Source organism: Rhinolophus ferrumequinum, chromosome 10 (assembly GCF_004115265.2).
Source record: "Rhinolophus ferrumequinum isolate MPI-CBG mRhiFer1 chromosome 10, mRhiFer1_v1.p, whole genome shotgun sequence".
In the NCBI taxonomy this organism is placed as follows: Eukaryota; Metazoa; Chordata; class Mammalia; order Chiroptera; family Rhinolophidae; genus Rhinolophus; species Rhinolophus ferrumequinum.
In genome coordinates this window covers 33,866,516-33,881,747 of record NC_046293.1, presented here as the reverse complement: position 1 = coordinate 33,881,747, position 15,232 = coordinate 33,866,516, and the positions used below count along the sequence as shown (strand labels likewise).

At 35.5% G+C, this 15,232-nt stretch overlaps 1 protein-coding gene across 7 annotated transcripts in view; it reads left to right on the top strand.

The window, feature by feature from the left end:
- Nucleotides 1–15,232, top strand: part of ABCC9 (ATP binding cassette subfamily C member 9) — a 106,466-nt gene that overhangs the window by 45,840 nt on the left and 45,394 nt on the right. For 5 of the 7 annotated variants that reach the window (XM_033118184.1, XM_033118183.1, XM_033118186.1 and 2 more), the window contains 6 exons: nt 5,914–5,986; nt 6,908–7,013; nt 9,588–9,626; nt 11,043–11,144; nt 12,846–12,930; nt 14,424–14,504. In XM_033118184.1, coding sequence (XP_032974075.1) covers nt 5,914–5,986; nt 6,908–7,013; nt 9,588–9,626; nt 11,043–11,144; nt 12,846–12,930; nt 14,424–14,504 — 486 coding nt within the window. The remainder of the gene's footprint in view (nt 1–5,913; nt 5,987–6,907; nt 7,014–9,587; nt 9,627–11,042; nt 11,145–12,845; nt 12,931–14,423; nt 14,505–15,232) is intronic. The other 2 variants (XM_033118187.1, XM_033118188.1) reach the window with 1 other exon arrangement.

Here is a 15,232-nt window from a genome sequence, read left to right as displayed (position 1 = left end):
TGTTACTATTTTATGGTGAAGTTCGGCAAATGTGTGCTAAACCATGTCTTTAAATTCTCTTTACAGTGATCATTAATCCTTATACATTAAAAAAATATTCTAATGGGTTTATAATTCTCAGTTCTTGCTCACCTCCCATCTACAGTTTTGCTCTAGCAGTATGTTTCCAATAGCTGGAGAATGAGCCTTTCTTCTGAATCTGTGTTAGAAACTCGTATCCAATATATTTCTTCTTGGACTCTTACATATATCTATCAAGTAAATTAATTTATGGAGAACACCAATACTATAAATCTAATTTTTAAGGAAATACATTAGATAATAATTGTCTTTAACCAGGAATGGTTTAGACCAGTGTTGCATGCATTCGTCCAGGTTCCCAATACTGCCTTTGCTCTAATTTCAATCTCAGCCCTTTGTACTCTCCTCGGACATGGGTGCTTACATAGAACAGGCCACCAGAGGAACCTAGGCTGAGGACTGATAGAAGTGATAAGCCCTGGGGAAGGGGAAGTGCCGTGCAGGGCCTGGAAAGGATGTCTGCAGCAGTAAAAGTCCTCTGGACTTTGGAGTCACCAGAGTCCAGGAAACTAGCTGCTTTGGCTGCTCCAGCCCGTCCAACTCCCTGTACTGCCCAGCCAATTGCAGAGTGAGGGAGGCTCAGTGGGGTGTGTAGTAGAGCCAAGGGCTACATTTAGTTCTTCTGTCTCTTCTCACTGCTTGGCACACTACCTGTCCCACAATGAGCACTTACAATTGGAGCCAATGTATTAGTGCATGGAGGAAGCTAATGGTAGCCCTACCTGTGCCATTAATTTGATGTGTGATTTTGGAACAAATAACTTTGCCTCTTTGAGCTGTGATTTGCCCATCTTGAGGTGGGGATGCCATTTTAGTGTGGTCGTTTTGAGAATAAAATATGTCACCTATGAATTTTAAATGGCTGTAGTGATTCTTAACCTTGGCTGTACATTAGAATCACCTAGGAAGATTTAAATGTGTATATATATATTACCTGCACACCATTTAAAAAATTAGTGCTAGTAGTTTCCTAGGCAATTATAAAGTACAAGTAGGGTGTGAACTACTATGCTATGAAAAAGTCAGTAATGAGAGATACTAGAAAGAGTCCTCTATGTTTCTAATTCTCATATATTCCCAGAATTTATTTATTCATTCTACTTTTGATGGGCTTTTGTTATTTTTCAGTTTGGGGCTATCATGAACAGTTGCTGAGATATAGGGTCTGTACATCCTCAACTTTCCAACATGATGTCAAACTGTTTACCAAAGTGTCTGTGTCACTTTACATTTTAACCAAAGTGATCAAGAAATCCAGTTGCTCCACATCTTCACCAATGCTTCCAATATATTGCCAAAGTGTGTGTTGTGTGTTGGGGGGAAGGGCAATTGTATCTTCCTGTGGTTTTTATTTGTATTTTTTTCCCATTTTCTAACAAGGTTGAACACCTTTATATATATATATATGTATGTCTGTCTGTCTCTCTCTCTATATATATATGTATATGTATATTTATATGTCTATATGTATATGTCTATATATGTCTATATATATGTCTAGACATATATATGACATTTGAGATTGGATTTCTTCTTTTGTGAATTGCCAGGTTATTTGTCCCTCTTATTTAAAAAAATTCTGGGTACTACTTCTTTGACAGTTATATATATTACAATTTTTTTCCCTCACTCCGTAGCTTGGCTTTTTACTCTCTTTATGGTATTGGAAGTTCTTAATTTTGATGTAGTCTAGTTTATATAACTTTTCCTTTATGGTTAATGCTTTTTTTCTTTTTTGGTCTCATTTAAATAAAGTTTTCCTGCTGGAGGTCATGAAGATATTCAGTATTAGCTCCTAAAATCTTAGAAGCTACCCTTTTCCTTTTTAGTTCTTTAATTGACCTTGAATTACTTTTTGTGTTTGATATGAAGTGAGGATGTCATTAGTATGGATCTCAGTAAATCAATATTTTAGTTATAAATTTAGCTGCAGTGAATTTATTGGTAGTAATTTTGCTACATTTAGTAGTAAGTCAGTAAAGTCTGATTTAGTTTTTTATGTGATTTCTAGTTGTCCCAGCCTTGCATATTTATCACTGTCCCCACTGACCTTTAGTTCCATCTCAGTAACATATCAGGTGTCTTTGTATTTCTGTATTGATTGCTGATCTTCATTTATTTTTCTCTGATTTATTTGTCTATCTAATGTTCCACTGTTATTAACATTATGAGTTTGTAATAAACATGAACATCTTTTAGGACAAGTTCTTACACCTTGCTATTTTCTGCTGTTCTTGGTCTTTTGGGAGAAGGAGGCTTAGGTGCTCTCGGGCTTCCATCTCTGTATTTGTACTCTTCTTTATACTTTGACTTGGCATTTCCTTACTCCTTTCTTTGTTGAGCTTTCTCACAAACTATATTTTATTTAACATTTTTACTTATTCTCAGCAGGAGAAAATGGACAATGGTCTGTGTAAGGCCGTACCTTTAAATTAAAAAACAATCTTTTTAATTGTGAAATTCACATAGCATAAAATTATCCACTTTAAAATGAACAATTCAGTGGTATTTAGTACATCCATAGTGTTGTGCAACCACCCCTTCTATCTTGCTGCAAAACATTTTTTATCATCCCAGAAGGAAACCCTGTATCCATTACATAGTCATCCCCGATTTCCCCCCTTTCTCCTGCCCTAGGCAATTACCAAGCTGCTTTCTGTCTCCATGGATTTACCTGCTCTGGATATTTCATAGCGATGGGATAATACAATAAGTGACATTTTGTTCCTGCCTTTACATTGTAATTCATTCTTTCTCTTTATTTCTGATCCTTACTCATATTCCCTCCATCCCTTTCACCATTTTGGTACCAGTTCTAGTGTGCTTGATATATGCACTTAAACATATGACTATTCCTGTAAAATATGTAATATTATTGAGCATCGATAGGAGCATCAATGTGCTTTCAGTTTACTGAAATGTATCGTGATGGTTTGCTCCTTCTATCTGGCACTACTGTATTCTGTTGTACCATGTTTCCCCCAAAATAAAACCTAGCCAGACCATCAGCTCTAATGTATCATTTGGAGCAAAAATGAATATAAGACCCAGTATTATATTATATTATATTCCCAGTCTTATATTAAATAAGACTGGGTCTTATATTACTTTTTGCTCCAAAAGACGCATTAGAGCAAGGTCCAGCTAGGTTTTATTTTCGGGGAAACACTGTATGCATCACTTACCCCCCTTATCAACGAACACTGGATATGCCTCCATCCTCCCCCTATCACAAACCATGCTAGGAGGATCATTTTTGTACTTGTCATTTAATGAACCTTTGAAAAGATTTATATTTTAGCTATATTCCCTCACCTTCATTGAAGTTTTGGGTACCCATTTTCTAGTCCATCTTTCTATGGTAGTTGGTGCCACACATGGAATGTGATTTATACTTCCAAGTGCAGAGCCTATCTGGTATCCCATCTACCATCACTTTCATCACTTAATCTGCCATCACTCCGTTTCTACAACCTCACTTGTGTTCATACTTGCCCACCACCTGGAACTGATGCTCTTCTGAAATCTTAAACTGTGTAATACCAGTCCGTCACTTACATCACATCCTACCCTCCAGCTCTCTCAGGCCTTCACCTCCACTGTTACTGTATTTTTACTCCATTGAAACCTCCAATTACTTGAGCCCCATCCTTTTCTCCTAGTCCGTTAGCACCTTTCTGTAAACAATCCAACTGCATGCCTTCTATACTCCTATAATCAGTCTGCTGAGGACTCTGGAGAAAATGATAACAATGGTACAAGCTGGTGGAGCCACAGAGTTATTATCTCCAACCTCAGCTGACCCTCAGTAGTTCTTGGCAACTCTTTTGCATGCTTATCATCAGCATTAGTTTCCATAACTTACAGTAGTTCTTCAATTGTCATCACTCTCTTTTCACCTCCTTCTATCTCTCCTTTCGCCTGCTCTTTCTGCAAGTAACCTTCACACCAATTCACCGAAAACATAAAGGTTGTCACGTAGGGCCTCTCTCAGTTCCACGCTGGCTGTCTTCCAAATCCATCTATATTTGCACTTCTTTTAGCCTCCTTGTTTACTGTCTTAGAGAAAAAGAGATCCTTAGTCTCTGAGGCCGTATAATTTCTTTGAGCATTAATTGACATGTAGCCACAGTATCTTAACCCCTATCCCAGCCACCTCTATTCGTTATTATTTCCACAGCATGATTCATGGTTTTCTGATCCTGCACTTATTCTTATTGTAGCTCTTTATCCGGCAATGCCTTCACTGAAATTCAATATTTTTCTCCAAAACTAGTTAAAAGGCCTCCTTTTCCTAAAAGTTTTGTTTTTTTTTTCACCCATTTCAGATATAAATGACTTTCTTTCTGAACTGCTCTTACACTTACTGTCTGTTCCCTCTGCTTATTACTTCGCCCACACTGTCTTGTAATGTACTTATGTCCATCATTTATTTATTCATGTGATTGCAAGCTCCATGGGAGCAGGGAGGGTGCATTATACCTTCTTTGTAGCCTACGTCAATCCCAGCACGGTGCCTCACACAGACTGGGTGCTCAGCAAGTATTTCTAATCCATAATTTGAATTCATAATTTGAATCCATAATTCAGCCAGCCGTTCCATGCTACCCTCTTTCCACGACTAATTTTATGCATATCGATGTGATGGATATTAAAAATGACACATATTTTATAAGCTAGAGAAAACATTTTATAAGCTATATACTGGGGAAAACACAATCCAGTCTTTTCAAGAGATATTTTAAAATATTTAAGTTGTTCATTTTATCAAGAGCTTTTTAGGGATATATTTAGTTATAACTCAGGCATCACAATTCTCTTCTGCAAAATTCCTAAGCAATAATGTGCTTAGAAATTTTATCATTTGTGGTTTTGAAACAAAATATTAATTTTTGAACAAGGTGTATCCTTACTTTAATTTCCTTTAATTTTTCTGGCACCTTCTCTCCTTTTATCTGTATTTACCCTCCCAATCTTTGGGTTGTGTTATAACTCTTTTATTTCCTAAATCTGCCAAGCCCACTTTCTTAGTAAATCTTTTATTACTAAATCTGCCAAGCCCACTTGAAGCCTTTTAAAACAAAAATATTGCTTTGGATGATTCTAAGATGTTGTGCTCTTTGCTGGTTGTTGAGGTTCATACCACCTAGCAATGTTGCCTCATTTCTGTGCTTCATTTCTTCTGCCTTTATTCTTTAAGTTCAATAAATAGCAATGAATCCATATAGTCAAGAAACTCATTTATTACAAAACCTTCCTCCTCAGCTAATAGAATCATTTGGTTGGAATAATTTGTAGTTATTTCTGTTCTTTACTTTGCATCACCAGGGTTCTAGGAATTGCCTAGCAGGGAGAAAATAATCAATGTAGGGGTTACACTGGAAAATATTTGGGATGATAGCTTTTTAAGAATGTTCACATGACTCTGGGTGGTGAACACACAATGTGATACATAGAGGATGTATTACAGAATTGTACATTTGAAACCTATATAACTTTACTAAACATTGTCACCCCAATAAACTTTAATTTAAAAAAGGAATGTTCACATGTAAATGGCCTGGTAATCCCAAATTTTCATAGAATATTGTAATTTTTAGCATTCTTCATAATATCACTAATTCAAAAACCCTCCTTTTATTCTCTTTTGTTTTTCATTTATACCTCTTAAATAGTTATAACTCTAAATTAGAATTTCACCAATGTGTGTTCTACCTCGTATTGAAAGTCTTTCAGTGCTTTACAAAGAAATTTTACTTTAATTGGAATTATTCTCTAACACAATATATTTACATAATTTTATAATTTAATTTTTGTATTATTATTTTCTAGGTCACAAATGGGTACTTTTCATGGGGCAGTGGTTTAGCTACATTATCGAATATAGATATTCGAATTCCAACAGGTGAGAATAATTTGTTACTGATTTTTGTAATTGTTAATTATCACAACCTTGGATTTCCAACATGATGGAACAACAAAAAAAGGCTTTTTGAAGACATAAACATTATTTCTAGTTATTTATTTGCACTGTGGAACTCATGAGTCACTATATCACTGTTGAAATGACTGAAAATGATAAGACTTTTCTTTCACTACTGCATGTGGACCTTTGAACGTGTTATTTGCTGTCCAAATTAACTGTCATCAGTTCATGTGTTGATTTGTACCATTTAAATAATGGGGTAGTTGATTTCTCATTTTGCTTGAGAAAGAATTTAAAGAGAGTAGAAGAGAAAATTATGTTTTTATCCCTGAGGAAGACTGATGAGGTTTTCAAGGTATTTAAGGCTGAAATACCTAGTGATTTTTATTTTAAATGTCTGGATAATTGAATAGAAATATTTTTTTGACCTCGCCTGATGGTCAGTGGCTTGGGATTTTTCTATTATACATGCAAATCAATGTAAGAGATTGGAGAAGTCATCATAGTAACAGCACAAATCACTTTTATCTCAATTATCAATTTTAGTCAAAACTCCCTTTTTCTCCCGAATATATTGAATAATAAAGTTAAAACTAATCTAGGTGATTTAGGCAATTCTTTCTTGCTCTGTTCACCAATGTCAGTTGGTCTCATAGTTTGAAAAAAAATAAGTAAAGGCTTACATCTTTTCATTTTTCTTTCCCTTTTTTAAAAAACCCAGCCAAACAAACACAAACAAAAACAACTTAAAGAAAGGCTGTTTAGAATACCTTATTGCTGGAGACCAGTTTTGGTGAAACCAGTTTTGTGAAACATCAGCTTTTTCTAAATGTGTTTTGTTTTTATTTTAGTAAGAGAATTTCATCTCATTCTGTTACTATCCTTTGTGCATTTCTCTAGGTCAGTTAACCATGATTGTGGGCCAGGTGGGATGCGGGAAGTCCTCTCTACTCCTTGCCATCCTCGGTGAGATGCAGACACTGGAAGGAAAAGTTCACTGGAGCAAGTATGTGTAATTTTAATCGATTTGTATTGCTCTGTCACACATGTGATGATCTTCCAAGGGAAGAAATTAGAGCAATAGATTCCCATGTTAAGAGTCTGAGGACCCGCTTAGAAATAAGCACAGTGTTTGTTTATTTATTTATTTATTTATTTATTTATTTATTTAAATTAGTGGAAACCTTAAATGTCATAAATTAAGAATTACAAAGCAATTTTGTATGGAGGTTTATAATAGTATAAACTAGTATGTTGCTGAGATAAAAGTAAGATTGAGATTATAAAGCTACATTTTTATGTTAAATGGATAACACTCAAAGAAATAATTTAAAAATTCATCTGGTAATAAAATAATTTATGGAAAATTTGCATTATGTAGAAAGCTCGAACGCAAACAGAGGCTTTGTGGTTCTATCAAATAATATCAAATAATCTTTTCTAGAATCTTTATAATGGGCTGAGAACTCAGCCAGTTCTCTTTATACCCAATTTCAACTAGACACTAGGAGTGTCTAGTTAGAAACATGGATAGGTCAGACTACTGTATTGTGTAATCCTAAATACATGGAAAAGGAGGTATCTAGCATGGAGCTTCTTCTGGATAATTGAATGGTTGACTTGGAGTCTTCAAAGCACATGGCAGTAATAAAGTGACTCAGAACCATAATATTATCTACCTAGTAGACTCCCCATAAGCAGTTTTAGAAAAAATTAGTTATAGCTCATCTAAGAAATTGGGCTGTCGACCTGTTATTCTCAACGAGGTGTAATTTGGGGGACGTGAGGCAATGTCGGGAGACGTTTCCGATTGTCACAAAGGGGAATTAGACTGCTACTGATCTAGTTACTAGAGGCCAGGGATAATGCTAAACAGCCTACAATGCACAGGACAGCCCCAACCCCCTCACGACAAGGAATTATCTGGCCCCAAATGTCAGTTGTGCCAAGGCTGGCAAACGTTGCTCTAGACCTACAGATGTTTAGTATCATTTCGTACCTACCATTGTGAATTCTATTGTGGCTTAGTCTGCTGTTTATACACACACAGGCATCTCTCAAGAATGAGTAAAGACTCTTTAAGGTCACTTTAAGAATGATTCTAATTTAAACTCCAATTAAGAGAAGGAAGTGCTTGGATGTGAAATTCAGACTGGAAATGATAGAACTATACATCCTATTTTTAGTATCGTTGGCAAAAGAACGAAGCTGAGAAATGTGGAGTGTACATTTTTTTCCTGTCGGGCAAATTTAACAGATAGAAGACATGAAACTATCCCATGACTATCCAGCAGAGAGCTTGATAAATAATTGTTACTTGCAGTTTGCTTCATGACACATTCCTGTTGATCACTGAGATCAAGCACCAGGCAGTGTTTGCACTGCCACTATCGCTTTCCAATTTGGATGACTGTAGGTTTTGAGAAGCAGGTCTTCCTGTATTAAATTATACTGTGTGACATGTACAGCCATAATTAGTTCTATCGTTTCAAAATGATGCAATTCAACTGAATTATTAAAGTGCAGAAAAATAAAATGAATAGGTCTCCAGGTGGTTTTTCCCATATATAAATATAACTAAATTTAATTAGTCAAACACCTCTTTTTACAAAAATCGTATCAATCAGTAATTTATTATACCCAAATGTTGCAGTTTGATCTATTGTGAATGTCTCTCTTTCTAACCAGTTCCTTAAGGACCAGGCTGTGTCTAAACCTTTCAAGTTTAGAGCCCCAAAAGTATTTCTTCCTCTCATACCTTAGGGTAGCTAATTAGGAATTTAAGTAAATTAAATTTGAATTTTAAAGGTAGGGAGGCCTTTGGAGGTATTGAAACCTTATACAGACTAGGAAACTATTGTAGAGAGATGACCTAGATTTATACAGCTAATTGGAGCAGAATTCGGGCTAGAACCCAGGTCATTGTATGAACTCAAATTTTGTATGCAAGAGAATAAACAAGATGGGCACTGGACTTATCAGGGAGATCACTTCATAGACTGTGTAGAGGCCCAACCACTGCGCTAAACAGTTGAATAATATTGCTGAAGTTATTCAGCAATAAATAATAAAGCTGAAAATGAATAATATTGAATGTCAACTATAATTACATATATATACATATATATGTGTATATATATATATATATATATATATATATATATATATGTATGTCATGGGATGTGGAGTACAGCATAGGGAATGTAGTCAATGATATTGTAACAGCTATATATGATGTCAGAGGGGTAGTAGATTTGGGAGTTATCACTTGTGAGGGGTGTAAATGTCTAACTATTACATTGAAACAAATAACACCTGAAACTAATAACCAAAAAAAAAAAAAAAGGAAGGAAGAGAACAAACAGTGCTATCTTTTGAAATCTTACTAAGTAATTGTGTCCTACACAATGAAGACATAAAAGAAGAATACATCTGATTCGTCTTTTAAATTAATATTAAAACCATTTGGGAAGTGTAGCTATTTAGTATGTCCAATGTTTATTTTATCTCTGACCTGATATGTGCAGTCATTTTATATTTACATTTCATAATTAATGAACATTGTTTGCCATACTTGCAGTGTAAATGAATCTGACCCTTCTTTTGAAGCAACCAGAAGGTATTATTTCTATTTTAATCTGCATTTAATAAGAATAACTTCCTTCTTCAGACTTTACTTGATACTCAGTCTCTTACTGCTAGTCATTTTGTTCATGCTAATGATGTATATAAAATTATTTATTAAAATGAGCTAGTATATTTCCAACTGCAGCGGTTCCCAACACTTGTAGGCTGCTAAAATAATTAAATTGCCAAGCAATATAGCCCATGTGTCAACTGTTTTCCTCTCAGTGAGTCACATATGTCTCAACTTTGGCTGAAACTCAATCTAGCAAACGGGGTTTGGGATTTCATAAAATAAAAATGGAAGAATTAATATGTATATTGTTTATGAGTTAAATGGTGATGGAATTTGTGAATAAGGTAGAGATGGAGAGCCAAGTGCTTCAAGTGTTTAAAAAAGAAAAAAATATTTAAAAGACTTGGGAGAAGGGGAAGCAGATGTCAGAAGTTGGGAACCACTGTTTTACTGCACATATGGTGATATAAGAGACTACTACCATACTATATATTAATCATGTTTTCTAAACTCCCAGACATAATGTTTCAGGATGATCACTGAGCATTTCTAACTATTCTTTTTCTTAAACTTATTCTCTTTTAACCTTAATTCTTTAATTAGAACTTAAAGGCAATGAACTAACTGGAAGTATGGTTTTTAAGCTGACCCCTTCCCTGTCCCAATCCCATCATTTTCTTTATCTTTATTTTAGCTCACATGCATTTTCCCAATCATTGCAAATTAAAATCTCATATATAGATACCTGGTAGAATTTGCAAGCCTAAATAAAAATAGGACAAGGGGTTATCATTTTAGTGACATAAGTACAAAACTAAAAACTACGTATTTCAATACGTAGTTTTTAGTTTTGTACTTATGTCAATGTTAAAATGGACTCCTCAAGATATTATTCTTTGTTTTGAAATATTTATATATATTATCTATTACCTTAAAATATGTTGATTTGGTTAAGCCACAACACATATTGTAATTATAGTATCAATTCACATCTTTTTTTAAGGTCTGCATAGAAAATTCATAGTTATGTAAAGTAAAATATCTGTGGCTATCAGAGTGAATTGTTATTCATCTTTATTTTAAAAATTATACTCATTTTAGAAAATAAACTTTCAGTTATAGTTTCTACCTTAAAACATTTCTTCAGTATAGCAAAGTCAAATTTTGCACATTGTTTGACATTTTGATTGCATTCTAATCTCTTTAACTTAGGTGGTATATTTAACCATTAATTAATAAGATTGCTGGTTGTTAAAATGTTCTCTTTTAGAAGTTTTCCATTTCTGTGTTTGAGACATTTTATCGACTTTATTTTACTTAATTATACTAAAATACACATACAGCATAGCACCCTTGCATAATTTTGATGTTTTGTTTTTCTGTGCCATTTTACAGTCGGAGCAGGTATTCTGTGGCTTATGCAGCTCAAAAGCCTTGGCTATTAAATGCTACAGTAGAAGAAAATATTACCTTTGGAAGTCCTTTCAACAAGCAGAGGTAATTTTGAATGTATAAAATTTAGAGCTAAAATGAGCAACTATTTCTAATCCTTTAGAATGCTCCATGGTGTCTGGAATCTTTACATTGGGAATTCTTTCTCTCCCTGCTTGCCCTACTTCCATGCTCATCTCCAGGTCTTTTGATTCAACTCTTTTAAGGGAAGCCTCATTGGAAGTTGCCCATTCTGTACACTTACTGAGAACAAGTTGTACACCAGAACTAAAGAGCCGAAAATGAAGTTTGCGTGTATGCGTGTGCGTGAGGTGGGGAGGGCTGTGGGTGGTGGTAGTGCTGAGATTACTGGTAAGCAGAAAGAAAACTCCCAGTGAGAAGCAGAAGGATGGTTAACTCTGGAAAGAAGAGGAAAACTGGGCTCTGAGGGGTCTAGTGACTCGGAGCAGCCAGAATATGCCATCTTTCACCCATCTTGTAAATATCACTGGAATGAATGTACAAAGGTGTGACCCTTTCTTTAAACCACCTTCATCAGAGTAGGTCTTAAGACCCTACACTGGGTCTTGAAAGTTAAGGAGAATTAGGTCAGAGGAGAGACATGAGGAAGGGGATAAGAACAGGAAACAGTGTGGGAGGAAGAACCTAAATGACAGGTTGTCATTTGGGCCTGGGAACAGACAAACCAGACAGAAAGGGATTTGGGGATGGAGGCCGTGGGAAACTAAATTGTAAAGGAAAGCTGAGACAAACTAGTAGAGGGCCTTAAACACTGATTAGACATAATTGTGTGTATTCAAGGGAAGCACGTTTTAGACAGAGGAATAATAAGGTAAATGTGATGTTCAACCGGGCAGTATAATGACAGATATATATTGGATCGATCTGAATTAGGAGCAAGGAGACATTTAGAAGTTTGTTGGAATCATTATCCAGGCATGCACTCTTTGTTGCCTACCTCTGAGGGGTGACTGTAGGAAAAGAAGAGGTGGTTGACAGAAAATCACTCTCGCATAATAATGGATGAATAAGAGCAGGGAGAAGAAGGGGAAGAATCAAGAATGCCCTGAATATTTTAAGACGAGGTGATTGAGAAAATGAAACCATCAATATTTTTCCCAGCACTTTCAATCTCTATACTGCCCTATACTACCAATCCATCTGAGGTCCAGTCTCAGCCTTAGATCAGCTTGAGTTCTGCCAGTCCTCGTCATCTTCCACTTCTCCCCTTAGCATGCCTGACAGTATGCAGAGACACCCACCTGCATACAACCTGCACATTAGTCCTGGCGAACCTCCGATTGTCCCTCATACATACCATGAACGCTTCCACTTTCGTGCAGCTTTTTAAAGCTGTGTTTCCCTCATTTTCTTCCTGGCAAATTATGACTCATCTTTCCGGATGTGGTTTACACATTGCTTCCTCTGCAAAGATGTTAGTCACTTCTCAGAGTGGTCAGTCCCTTTTTCCTACGCATTCTAGGAGCACTTTGTACCTACTTCTGCTACAGCACCTAACATTTTGATTGTATATTTCTGTATCAGTCTTGTGCTCCCTTTACCAGCTTTGTAAGAGTAGGAACCCGTACCTATTTTTCTCTGTATCCACAAACCTAATGTAGAGGCTAATATATACAATTGCTCAATAAATGTTGTACTTCAGCTTCCAAGATATTGTACCTGGGATGTAGTGTATGAGCAGGATATTAATAGTGTTCTAAAAACTGAAAATCATTTCTCCTAAAGGTATAAAGCTGTCACAGATGCCTGTTCTCTTCAGCCAGATATTGACTTACTACCATTTGGAGACCAAACTGAAATTGGAGAGAGGGTGAGCTATGGCTAGTTTAACTAAATGATGAACAACAATCTAGAAAAGTCTCCTGGTTGTCTTTACCCTTTAATGAAGCATAATAAAATCTGAGAGTTTAGGATGTGTGTGTTGTCCTAATGACAAGTTCCAGAAACAGGAACAGAGGAGCTCTTTGATGCCACTCTCCCTTAAGTGTTTGTTGAGTAATCACCATATACTTAACATTGTGCTGGCCACTCGAGAGTTCTCAAGGAAAATAAAGTAGTCACTGCCTTTGATCAAATATATTTTTGCTTGCTTAGAGTTTACTTTGAATTTATTTGGAAACTGAGATTGCCTCCGACAATTTCTTCCACTCTTGTCAACATCGATTTATTCTTGTTCAAGTGTTCTTGTTTTCTTTGTGTAAACATGGTTTTCATTGGTGTTCTACCATTGTGCCCAGCTGAAAAATATTTATACCTGTCTGTAACCTTTACAACAATGTTGCCAAAAATTTAATCCCTTATATGTGTCAAGTATTGGGCAAAAGGTTTTATATGTATTATCTACATTTCACAAGAAATCTGACATATGGGTTTATGGTTATCTGTATGTTGAAGGTGAGAAAATGAAGGCTGAGAGAGGTTAAGGGATTTGTCCAATCACAGTTTGTGGTACAGCTGGAGTTAGTCTGATTCTCTAGTCTGCATTCTTAATGACTATTCTTTATTGCTGCATAGTATACGAGTATATAGTGTTCAAGAGCATGAACTTCTCAGAATCTCAGTTTCTACATGTGTAAAATGAGTATAACAGTACCTACATGTTAGAATTGCTATGAGGATGAAAGAAATGAGGAATGTAAAACCATTCACACAAGTCTGACACATGCTAAGTGCTCAATAAATACAACAGGTTCTGGAATAATGTTGTTTCATTCAATGTCATTTTGTTATAATGTTGAGATACCATAGGAACTTAACTTTTGTTTGTATCAAGTATCCTGTGATAAAATTGATTTCGTAATATGTTGTTTCACTGCAGTTCCAAGAATGATGACGGTGACGTTAAATGAGGACTTACTGTACTAGTTTTAAAAATATAATTCACACTTGATTATAAAAGCATATTGCTGCATAGTTCTATTGAACAAAACTTGTAATAGCAAATTTAAGAGGTACGCGATAAGTACACCACAGACACAATTCACAAAACAAGAAGAAATTTGGAATTGCTTTCAGTCTTCAGCACTCACCAAGTGTTTTGATTATAAATGCTTTTGTACAACAGAGTTCTCTATCAGAGTGAAAGAAGGATTAATATTATCAGTCAAAAATTCCTTCATATAATTCAAGTATTGACCAATCGATAGTTTTCATTTTATCTTATCAATGTTACCACAGTTTAATTAGTAAATTACCATTATTTTAAAGATTTTTTAGAGAAGTTTGTATTTAAAGGTAATTTTTTTTACCCAGAGATCATTTACTAATGGAAAAGGTGAATATTTATGGATATTTCTTCTCTAGGGCATTAACCTGAGTGGGGGTCAGAGACAAAGAATCTGTGTGGCACGAGCTCTCTATCAAAATACCAACATTGTCTTCTTGGTAAGAATATGTCCTTTACTTTTATTTCTACTTCATTTTTCCTTCTGGACCAATGAATCTCTAAAGAGACAAGTCAAGTGACTCAAGGAAAGCTGGCTTAACTTGTGAAATGATAGAGAATATAGAGGAAACAAATCCTTACAGTATCCGATCAACATGTAAGGTTGAGAGTTGGGGGGTACAGATTGATGTCCAAGAGACTGAGATGCCCACATGGTTGTTATATGAGTTTCTTAACCCTGAGGATCATTAATGTGGGAGTGCGGATGGTGCTGGACAAGATTTTAGGTCTTTTCATTTATATTTGCTGGCAAAAAAAGTAGTTCTGGAAAATACACTCCCGGTGGACATAGGGAACATAGGGGTAGGTAAGCCTAGTACTCCATTCCATTGGTGAGGAATTCAGACTGTGGATAAGATTTGTCTGTGAAGCTTCCTAAAACTATATAAATCTCAGTGCCACCCTAGACCTATTGAATCATAATCTGTAAGGTCAGAGTCTAGAGTGCGTGTCTTAAAAAAGCTCCATCAGTGGTAGGAAATTCAGGAGCCTCCTATGTTGCCATCTCAGGCCAGAGTCTATGCCTGTTTTCTGTATCTAAAATTCAACCACTCCAATTATTATTTCATTCTTTATTTTAGTTTATTGTTAAAGGTTGTCAAGAAGTGTTGGTTTTTGAACTTGAATATTCTAGAGATAAGACCACTTTGAATATTATTTACTTTTT